The sequence below is a fragment of the Triticum urartu genome, chromosome 3 (assembly GCF_003073215.2).
Source record: "Triticum urartu cultivar G1812 chromosome 3, Tu2.1, whole genome shotgun sequence".
In the NCBI taxonomy this organism is placed as follows: Eukaryota; Viridiplantae; Streptophyta; class Magnoliopsida; order Poales; family Poaceae; genus Triticum; species Triticum urartu.
The window spans coordinates 118,013,799-118,025,151 of record NC_053024.1 but is presented as its reverse complement, the minus strand read 5'-3'; the positions used below and the strand labels follow the sequence as shown (position 1 = coordinate 118,025,151).

The 11,353-nt window shown below is 49.7% G+C and overlaps 1 protein-coding gene across 1 annotated transcript; it reads right to left on the bottom strand.

Annotated features, from left to right (window-relative positions):
* Positions 1 to 6,728: 6,728 nt before the first annotated feature.
* Positions 6,729 to 9,215, bottom strand: LOC125543216 (cytochrome P450 710A1-like). The gene has a single exon (XM_048706486.1). It carries the CDS (start codon positions 9,093 to 9,095, stop codon positions 6,966 to 6,968), a length of 2,130 nt encoding a protein of 709 aa, XP_048562443.1. The 5' UTR covers positions 9,096 to 9,215; the 3' UTR covers positions 6,729 to 6,965.
* Between the last annotated feature and the right edge of the window lie 2,138 nt (positions 9,216 to 11,353).

Here is an 11,353-nt window from a genome sequence, read left to right as displayed (position 1 = left end):
TGTGCTTTTGGTTCAAACTTTGAAGTGTGATGTGGGTCCTTGATCCAGCACCTGGCGCCAAATACTCTGAAGTAACTGACATTTGGCTTCTTGCCAGTAAGAAGCTCATAAGATGTCTTGTTCAGAAGCTTGTGAAGATAAACACGATTGATTGTATGGCATGCAGTATCAATGGCTTCAGGCCAGAATTTTCTTGGAGTCTTGTATTCATCTAGCATCGTTCTGGCCATCTCAATGAGTGTTATGTTCTTGCGTTTGACGACGCCATTCTGCTGTGGCGTGTACGGGGCTGAGAATTCATGTGTGATCCCAAGGTATCAAGATATGTATCAAGGCCAGTGTTCTTGAATTCAGTGCCATTGTCACTTGTGATGTGCTTTATCTTGGCGCCATAGTTGTTCATTGCTCAATTGGCAAAGCGTCTGAAGACATCCTGCACTTCAGTCTTGTAAAGGATTATGTGCACCCAAGTATATCTAGAATAATCATCAACAATGACAAAGCCATAGAGACAAGCAGTAGTAGTAAGAGTTGAGTAATGAGTGGGACCGAAAAGATCCATGTGAAGCAGTTCGAAGGGTCGAGTAGTAGTCATGATTGTCTTCGAGGGATGTTTGGCCCTCGTCATCTTTCCTGCTTCACAGGCACCGCATAAGTGATCTTTCTTGAACTTGACGCCCTCGATGCCTATGACATGCTTCTTCTTTGCAAGGGTGTGGAGGTTCCTCATGCCAGCATGTCCAAGCCTCCGATGCCAGAGCCAGCATTCTGAAGCTTTTGCTAGAAGACATACGGCAAGCTGTGGTCCTGCTGAGAAATCTACCACGTACAAATCATCTTTTCGATACCCTTCAAATACTAGAGACTTGTCAGATTCCATTAGAACAAGCAATGATATTTTCCAAATATTACGATCATGTTCAAATCGCAGAGCATTGAGACAGACATTAAGTTGAAGCCAAGGGATTCAACAAGCATGACTTTATCCATGTGTTGATCCTTTGAGATTGCAACTCTACCTAGACCCAATACCTTACTTTTACTAGTGTCAGCAAATGTGATGTGGCTCTTGTCGGATGGACGTAAGGTTGAGTCCATAAGAAGGCTTCTTTTGCCAGTCATGTGATTTGTACACCCACTATCAATAATCCATTCTATAGACGCTGGTGTCGTACCCTACAGTGCAGTTAGGGGATAGGCTTCACGAAGAGAATTGTGAAGCAAAAACATTTGACGAACCAGTGGGTTATGAAAGCTTAGATCCAGATTAGGACTGATAGGGAGAGTAGCAAGCGATTCAGGAACGAAGTACATAGTAAGACCATTCGGGCATTTGATCTTGCAGCCTACAAGATGTTTAAGGTCCCCAGCAATAGCGTCAGAAGATTTTGGTTTTCTGCTGGAGACCTTTCCCTGCAAAAGAGAGTTAAGCCTTCTTAACCACCCACATCTTCAAGGGTGGCTTAGAAGCGATAAGTCTAAGTGCAGCGTCTGAAAACTTTGGCTTTGGAGCCCTAGCAAAAAGTCTTGCAGGCGGACAATAATACTCATAAGAATAAGCAGAATAGTTTTTGGTCTTATGAACATGGCGGTTCGATGAACCGCGCTCATATTCATAGGCCTGAGTATGGTTTCCCTGCAAAACATTTGCGTTAGTGCGACTAAGGTGAGTCCTCTGTCTGTATGAAGCCTTTGGGCCGTATGAAGCCTGTGATCTGGGGTTTGTCTTCTTCATCTGTGGTGTCATGATGACATTCACAGGAAGATTTTCCAAACACCTTTTGGGCACCCAGATCTTCTTCATAGGCGGTCCATTCCTGCAGTTAGTACCAATGTACCTGGCAAACACTTGACCATTCTGATTCTTAAACAGTTTATAGTTTGTATCAAAGGATTCATCGATGACAATGGGGTTAGCACAAGTGAAGCCAGATAGATTGGATGGATCAGCTGAAGGTTCCTTTGCAGCAACCCATGTGGTTTTGGGATACTGCTCGGGTTTTCAGTAAGAGCCATCAGCATTCATTTTCCTTATGAACCCAACACCCTCTTTCCTCGGGTTTCGATTCAGAATCTGCCTTTTGAGGACATCACATAGTGTCTGATGCCCTTTAAGACTTTTGTACATCCCTGTTTCAAGCAATGTCTTCAACCTAGCATTCTCATCAGCAATAGCAGTGGTATCCTCAGCAGAGGGGTTAGTTACCACATCAACAGTTGAAGAAATTGCAACAGTAGCAACAGTAGAACATTCAGCAACAGAAGTAGCATTATCACGCTCAATGCATTTAGGACATGGTGATTCAAATCCTTCCTGAGCGGAACTGATCTGTTCGGCGCGAAGTGACTCGTTTTCCTTTTGAAGATCTTCATGAGCCGCTCTCAATTTCTCAAGATCTTGCTTCCTTTGAAGATAATCATAGGAAAGCTTTTCATGAGTTGTTGAGAGCGTTTCATGACGACTTTCAAGTTCCTCATACTTAACATGAAGATTTTTTATGTCTTCAATTAAGGACTCAGATCGAGTCATTTCAGTGCCCAACAGATCATCGCTTTTGTCTAATAGTTTTTGAATATGTTTCATGGCTTTCTGTTGTTCAGTTGCAATTTTAGCAAGTGTTTTGTAGCTGGGTCTTGAATCACAATCAGAGTCATCGTCACTAGATGTTTGATAGTGAGTAGTGCGTGTGTTTACCTTGGCACCGCGTGCCATGAAGCAGTAGGTAGGAGCAGAGTAGTCCTTGTCATTTGCATCGGTGTCGATGGTGAAGTCATTGTCTTCAGTGTTGAAGATGGACTTGGCAACGTATGCTGTAGCCAGACTTGCAACGCCAGAATCGGACTCCTCCTCAGACTCCACCTCCGCCTCCTCAGAAGCGGACTCCTCCTCTGAATCCATTTCCTTGCCGACAAACGCACGTGCCTTGCCAGATGAGCTCTTCTTGTGTGATGAAGACTTTGAGGAAGACTTGGAAGAGGACTTTGAGTATTTCTTCTTCTTCTTGTCGTCAGAGTCATATTCCTTGCTCTTCTTCTTCTTTCTGTTCTCATTGTCCCACTGCGGACACTCAGAGATGAAGTGGCCAGTTTTCTTGCACTTGTGGCATGTTTTCTTCTTGTAGTCATGAGCAGAAGCTTCATCATTCCTTGAGCTTGATCGTGAAGACTTTCTGAAGCCTTTCTTCTTGGTGAATTTTTAGAACTTCTTCACAAGCATAGCAAGTTCCTTTCCAATGTCTTCAGGATCATCAGAACTGTTGTCAGATTCTTCTTCAGATGAGGAGACAGCTTTTGCCTTCAAGGCACGAGTTCGCCCATAGTTTGAACCGTAGATATCTCTTTTCTCAGAAAGCTGAAACTCATGTGTGTTGAGCCTCTCAAGTATGTCGGACGGATCGAGTGTCTTGAAATTAGGTCGTTCTTAAATCATCAGGGCTAGGCTGTCAAACGAACTGTCAAGTGATCTCAGTAGTGTCTTGATGACTTCATGCTTGGTGATCTCAGTGGCGCCGGGGGCTTGAAGCTCATTTGTGATGTCAGTGTGTCGGTCAAACGTGAGCTGGACATTCTCATTGTCATTTCGCTTGAAGCGGCTGAAGAGGTTGCGAAGGACACTGATTCTCTGATCTCTCTGGGTTGAGACGCCTTCGTTGACCTTGGAGAGCCAGTCCCAGACCAGCTTAGATGTTTTCAAAGCACTCACACGGCCATACTGTCCTTTGGTCAGATGACCACAGATGATATTCTTGACAGTAGAGTCCAGTTGAACGAACTTCTTGACATCAGGAGCAGTGACACCTTCTCCAGCCTTGGGAACACCGTTCTTGACGACATACCATAGGTCGACGTCAATGGCTTCAAGATGCATGCGCATCTTATTCTTCCAGTAGGGATATTCAGTTTCATCGAAGACGGGGCACACAGCGGAGACTTTAATTATCCCTGCAGTCGACATAGCTAAAACTTCAGGTGGTTAAACCGAACCACACAGAACAAGGGAGCACTTTGCTCTGATATCAATTGAAAGTGCGTTATATCGACTAGAGGGGGGGTGAATAGGCGATTTTTATGAAAGTCTTCAAAACATGGAAGTTTCGAAGACAAAAGATAGAAATAAACCTATTACCATGCAGTAGACTACACTAGATAAACCATAGTCATGTATTCAATGAAGTGAAAGCACAATGACTAATAGCAGCTAGGTAGTAAGGATCAGGTAGGAAGATATTAAGAAGCCAAACAGATCACATAGTCACTCAGTGAAGACAAAAGATAGTGCAGACATACAATGACTTCACAAGGAGTAACAGTAAGTAAGGAGAAGGGAAGGATGAAACCAGTGACTCGTTGAAGACAATGATTTGTTGCACCAGTTCCAGTTGCTGTGAAAACTATACGTCTGGTTAGGGTGGCTAGGTATTTAAACCTAAGGACACACAGTCCCGGACACCTAGTCCTGAACACGCAGCTCAGGACACCCAGTCCTCACCGTATTCCCCTTGAGCTAAGGTCACACAGACCTCGCCCAATCACTCTGGTAAGTCTTCAAGGTAGACTCCCAAACCTTCACAGACTTCGTTCACCGGCGATCCACAATGTCTCTTGGATGCTCAGAACGCGACGTCTAACCGGCTGGAGGATGCACAGTCCTCAAGTGTAATAAGTCTTCAGATCACACAGACAAGAAGACTTAAGTGATGCCTAATTCTCTTTGGCTCTGGGTGGTTAGGGCTTTATCCTCGCAAGGAATTCTCTCTCAAAGGCTTCGAGGTGGGTTGCTCTCAAACGACAAAAGCCGTACTCTGAATCTGAGCAGCCAACCGTTTATGGTTGTAGGGGGTGGGCTATTTATAGTCACTAGGCAACCCGACCTGATTTGTCCCAAATGACCCTGGGTCACTAAGGAACTGACACGTATTCCAACGGTCAGATTTCAAACTCACACGGCAACTTTACTTTGGCTATAAACAAAGCTGACTTGTCCGACTCTGGACAAGATTCGCTCTCATAGTCTTCACTCGAAGGCATATATTTTGTTTAAGCATCACTTCAGTCATTCTGACTGGTTCTTTTGGACCCCACTTCACAGTACGGTGGTTCCTATGACTCAACATAGAAGAAAAAGAACTACGAAAGATCTAAGTCTTCGAGCTCCATAGGCTTCATGCTGTGTCTTCTCTTGTCATAGTCTTTAATGTGAATATCTTCATATACCACCTTTGACATCAATGTCTTCATACATTTTTAGGGGTCATCTCTGGTAGGAAAACCGAATCAATGAGGGACTTCTACCTGTGTTATCCTGCAATTCTCACAAACACATTAGTCCCTCAACTAGGTTTGTCGTCAATACTCCAAAACCAACTAGGGGTGGCACTAGATGCACTTACACCTCGTCACATTATGTGATTGGTGGCACACCATCTTCGCAACTAACCCAGAAAACCAATTTACTGAGATTAACTTGCTCATCATCTGGCTAGAATGTAACAAGACAGTGCTTGACAATGATGCCTCCGCGGGGACGTACATTTGGAGTCAGACGTAAGCAGAATTTGCGCTTTGGAAGCTTGTGCGTGTGGATAGGATGTGTAGAGAGTAGTCCGGGGTGTTGGTTGTGTGTAAAGCTCGGTAGAAAGAAAAACGCATTGTGGCAAAAAAGTGCCGTCCTTAAAATCTACTATTAACGTGCTATTGGTGAGGTATTGTACACAAAATTATTTAGCGAGTTATTCCTTAGCATGCTATTAGATGGCTACGATGACCGTTTGTGGCTAGTTGAGTGTTTCTTGTAACTAAACCGTTCTCTCCCACTTAATACAATGGCACACAATCCTCTTGCATGCTCTTAGAAAATAGTTAATACATTTTGGAGTAGTTAGATTATACAAGTTGGCAGAAAATCTTGCAGCGCAACGCACATGCGTATATATTTAGGGAACATGCATATACTATATGATATTAGAAGACGTTGCCCATCATAGGGTCGGCCCCTATTACAGTAGTTTCCAAGATACTCGTGCATAATAAAGTTCACGCGTTTCCCATCGGTTGGACGAAATACTTTATATTAAAATATTGCTTTTGTACATCTGAATTATATGCAAACAAAGCGACTGAGTTTAACTTAAATGGTAAGAATTTTTTGTGGTGGAACCTAATCATCCGAGTTCAAATTATAGACTTGTCATAAGTGATCGTATTTTACAAATTTATTTTAGATTTTCTTTATTCTTTGATGGCATGTCATGTTGGTCAACTTCTGTGCTCATAGGAGCAGGATGCTTATGCTGTTTTTTTTTGAGCATCAGTACAGACACAAGCGCTCATATACACGCGCATACACTCACCCCTATGAACGCACAACGCACACCCTATCCTTATGAACACCTCCGAGAGACTGAGCCGGCATATCATCTTGTGAGATTTACGAAGTCACCGTAGGCGCCTCGTCGTCGACGGGAACGTCTTCTCCCACTGAAAGCGTATTGCCGGAAATCCCAAAATAAATCCAGGAATAATGGGAGCACCAGGATTTGAACCCTGATGGGTTAAGGATATCACTGTCCACCTAACCAACTCAATCACAGATTGATTCGCAGGATGCTCATGCTGTTACTGTGTTTTCATCAACAACAAAAATGCAAACCAAAGTGACCTAAGCTTAGACTGGTCGTACCGATGAGTTATCCAAACAGGAGACCAAGACTAGAAACAGTCAAGCAAAATAGTCAAATCGTGCAATTCCATTTCAGATTTCAGACATGGCCAATTTAACCCCAATACAATATCAGCACATGACGCATGCGGCCCGCCGGCCAGCAGCAAACCAATGACAAACAAAACAATAAACTGATGAATGGACCAACCCGCGCTGGACAACAACTCATCACATCGACATGAAAGAGGAAGGGGCGAGAGCAGAGGGCGAAGGGGACAAGAGGACGGACCCAAGACGGACCAGCTCAGAAGGATGGGAACGTGCGGCAGCGCTGCTCCATGTACACGGCGCAGCCGTCCCTGGGCACGATGGTCGGCATGTACACCGGCTCGTCGCACCCCGGCGTGCCGTCCCGCCGGAAGTCGGCGACGGACACGAAGAGCGCCAGGAAGAGCACGAGGTGGTTCAGCGCGTACCGCTGGCCGACGCACTGGTGCGCGCCGGCGCCGAAGGCCAGGAAGTTGCGCTTGCACGCCACGTCCTCCCGGCGCGCCTCCGAGAAGAAGCGCTCCGGGTCGAACGCGTCCGGCGAGGCGAACCCCTGGAACGACGACTCGTACACCGACGGGAACACCATGGCCCCCTTGGGCACCGCGTACCACTCCGTCAGCTGGAACGCCTCGCCGGCGACGTGAGGCACCAGCGTCGCCGGCGGCCGGTGCCGGACCACCTCCCGCGCCACCGCCTGGGTGTACCTCATCCCCTGGATCTTCTCGGCGGTGATCGGCTTGCCCGACTCCGGCGACCAGGCCGCGGCCACCTCGGCGCGCACGCGGGCGAGCACGTCCGGGTGGGAGTCGAGCGCGGAGACCGCCCAGCAGAGCGAGGACGTGGACGCGTCCTGGGCGGCGAACAGGAAATCGAAGAGGAAGCCCCCGAACTCCTCGTCGCCGGTGTGCGCCGGCGGCGGCCGCCCCGCCGCCGCGGCCTCGTCCATCTCCCGCAGCGTCTCCTGCATCCAGTAGTCCACCAGGCACTCCGGCTCGCCGCCGGCGCGCATGCGCGCCTTGCTCTTCCGCGCGCACTCCCCGAGCGTGCGCACGAGCCGCGCCACGGCCAGCCTCGCGCGCCGGAACGCGAACCCGGGCAGGTCGACGGGGACGGACATGAGGCCGAGGTTGAAGAGGGCGTAGTCCTTGGCGAACCGCTCCCTGGCCTTCTCGGAGAGGTAGGAGCCGACGAACACCGTCTGCGACGTCTCCAGGTTCATGTCGCGGCAGGGCACCCGAATCGGCATGGCCTCGCCGGTGGCGGCGCTCTGGTCGAGCCACCGCCGGAGGTGGGCCAGGATGACGCGCTGCTGGATGGCGGCGTAGGTGGAGAGCGCGCGCGGCGTGAAGTTGGGCGTGATCCGGCGGCGCAGGTCCTTGTGGTCCTCGCCGAACATGTAGATGAGGTTGTGGTCGCCGAAGAGGCGCTTGCCGAAGGGGTGGCCGATGAGGTGGAAGGCGTCGGGGCGGACGTTGGCGAAGACGCGGTGGGACAGCTCCGAGTCGCGGACGAAGACGATGAAGCGGCCGAACAGGAAGTCCGCGGCGAGGCCGGCGCCGGACTCCCTGGCCCGCGCCGCCTGCGCGTCCCAGAACCCCGTGGGGTCGCGGATCATGCGCACGGCGCTGCCGAGGAACGGCACGACGAGCGACGGGCCGGGCAGCGGGCCCTTCTTGCGGAGGTAGGACAGCTGCTCGACCAAGAAGTACATCGCCACCGCCGCTGCCACGACGAACGGCGCCGCGCCGCGCAGGTCAAAGAAACCGGCCGCTCGCAGCAGCTCCGCCATTGCGCCCGCCCAATGCTGGCTCGCTGAGGTTATCGTGGAGCTCAGGGCTGGAGCTCTCCCTGGCCTGCACACCAAAAGAACACGAGAAATGTATTGAACCGGTCTGTCTACCGGGGACGGCGTATTTAAGCAGGAAGGTTGGAGTGGGAGCCGGCGGTCAAAGGCTGGCTGGGTGGCGCTGGGAAAACGAAAGGTGGTGGCGGCCGTGCTGGGTTGTGTTGGGCTGGCTGCACGGGCCGGGGCGGATTGGCTGGTGGCCTGCAGTCGCTGCGCGCGGCCGCGGGGTGGAAGAAACGAGGCGCGCAGACAGACGGGGGAAGCAGAAGCCGCGACGGGAAAAGGCCGGGGGACGTGGCCGCGTGCTTCTGGATGGCGTTTTGCACGGGAAGGGCATGGGGAGGTACGAAGATCCGAAGTTGGTGGTGGCGACAGGGATGGGATGGGATGGGATGGGCGGGGCGGCGCACACTGGCACGCAGGCATGTCGCCGGATTTTGAAAAAGGGAGAGGCTTGCTGCTTTGCCGCCGGAATGTTTCCAGAGACTGAATTACTCGTCGTGTAGGTCCTTTGGGTTTTTTCTTCTTCTTTTGCATCGAATCATGGGAGCTTTATTAAGAAATTAACACCCTGTTACAATCATTCAGCAAGCACAGCGAGGAATGGTGTAGAAACTCTGAAGGATAAGAATTTTGTAGGAAAAGTTCTTTTTAATCTTTTGGTTTGTAGGAATTTTATAGAAATTTTATAGGATAGGATTTGCAAAGGAAAAATTCCTTTGACGCCCTTTGATTTATAGGAATGGATTCCTATTCCTGTGTAGGATAGGATTCAATCCTTCACATTTTGGAGGGAAAAAAACATTAGCCTAAACTTAATGAAAAAATTCCTATCCTATGCATCAAATGACATCTCTTCCTTTATAGGAATTGAGATGCATGTCATCTCACTTCCTATGATTTTTCTATTCCTATAAAATTTCTATCCTATGAACCAAAGGAGGCATAAGTCTTTTGGGTCGTAGGAACAAGATTCCTACTCCTGTGTAGGATGAGTCGTGCCATGCACACAGCAAAATTCGGACGATTCACACACGATGATTAAAAACGGCCGGACATGCGTGGCTGAAAGAGCACCGACGGCTGGATTTACATGTCTTGCATACGTCGGGCACAGGTATCGTGCATGGAGCGGTTTCGATGTAAGATAGTAACCAGTCTTTTAAATTTCACATCGTATGCTTTTTTCTGTTTCCATGATATTCATATGAACCAAACTAGCCCTGAGAGGATCCATCCAAATGTTAGACGACCCGTGAAAGTATGCCAAGCATGCCGAGTTTCGACAAAGAAAGGACAAGGGATTACGCGTGTGGGAGATAAGATTTTGATTAAAAGCTCTCCTTGTGTTATGTTGTCCCTCAAATCAGAGCCACTGTCCATCCGCGGACATAGATATGGGAGCCGGCCATCCAGCCGTATTCGTCAAACGTCCTAACACATTTCAAACGGATTTGAACTCGGACAAATTTTTTGCAAACCAAACAATTTTCATTTTCAAAACCGGACCAAATTCATGGTATTTTTTTTACATATTTCATTAAACAAAAGCGGACATGACTTTTTTTAACCTAGTCTAAATCTTCACCAGCCCTCGGGGCAACCCTATTCCACATCCTATTCTTCCCCACGTCCGGTGACCTCGACGGTCATGAGCTCCGGGAAGTGAAGCCGCGGGTCGCTGGCCACATGGGACACGAGAGGTGCCCACATGGGTGTCTCATGTCCTACTCTTCCTATCCAGAGTCCGCCTTGTGGACATCGTCGGTTGAGGTAGGTTCCATGGTCGATGTGGATGGACCGGCCTCATGGTCGTTGTGGCACCGGGCGAATAGCGCGTGACCGTGACCGATGAGGAGTTGCTGATGTAAGCAACAATGTTCCCATCCATGATCGCCTGCGCCGCCTCGACCTCGATCTCCGTAAATAGGGCGTGACTCTCCCCATGTAGGACGTGCAACCGCCATCGCTCCCGGAGGATGTCGCAGGAGCTGCACATGGACTGGTATAAAGCATGATGCTCATCCACGAAGGCCGAATTCTCCGTGACGATGGGCGCGACAACATCCTCATTCGCCTGCTTGCTGGCGAGTTGTCCCCTCGTGAAGTGGTGCTGCTCGAGGAGCCGGAGATTGCACTGGTGTTCCTCCCGCAACATCCGAAACACGGAGGTCGACAACGCAGACTGCACCAGCTCCTCCTCCTCCGCCATGCCGGCCTCGTAGTGCGCCTGCACCATGGTGAAGAGGGCAACCGGCACGGGCTCGTCGTCGGACGCCTACTCCATCGCTTGGTCGTCATTCTCTGAGTTCTCCTTCGGCGAGTCCGGAGGTTGTCCGACCTTTTATGCGTCGCGCATGCCAGGCCTGCCAGCTTTTGCAAGGGCCGCCATCTCATGCTTCTGCACCCTGAGAGCCACTTCCACGGCGGGTTGTCGGTCACCGTCATAGCGCAGGCAGTCGTGGACGAAGGACGAAGGAGAAGCGAAGGTGGTGCGATTTGCGTTGTGCGCAGTTGTGTTTATATAGCGAGCATCGGTCGCGTAAAGCGATAGTTTGAATGCAGGCCGGGGGGTGGGTTTCTTAGGCGGCTGGCTTCAATGCAGTCTCTTCGTCGAGTCCGATTGCGTTGCTCTGAGGCAACATTGAGCCTCTTTACGGATGGATGGTTAGATCGGTCGCGCGAGAGAGGGGAGTGTCTGTGCGGGAGGTGTTTTGAGTTGGACCGTTTATAAGATGCGTATGTGATGGAGGTCTGAACTCCCGCGAAGCCCCTTTGATTTGCGGAAAACGGAC

Excerpts from the sequence above, each read along its gene's own strand:
- LOC125543216 (XM_048706486.1), bottom strand. The coding sequence starts at position 9,095 with ATGCAAAAGAAGAAGAAAAAACCCAAAGGACCTACACGACGAGTAATT.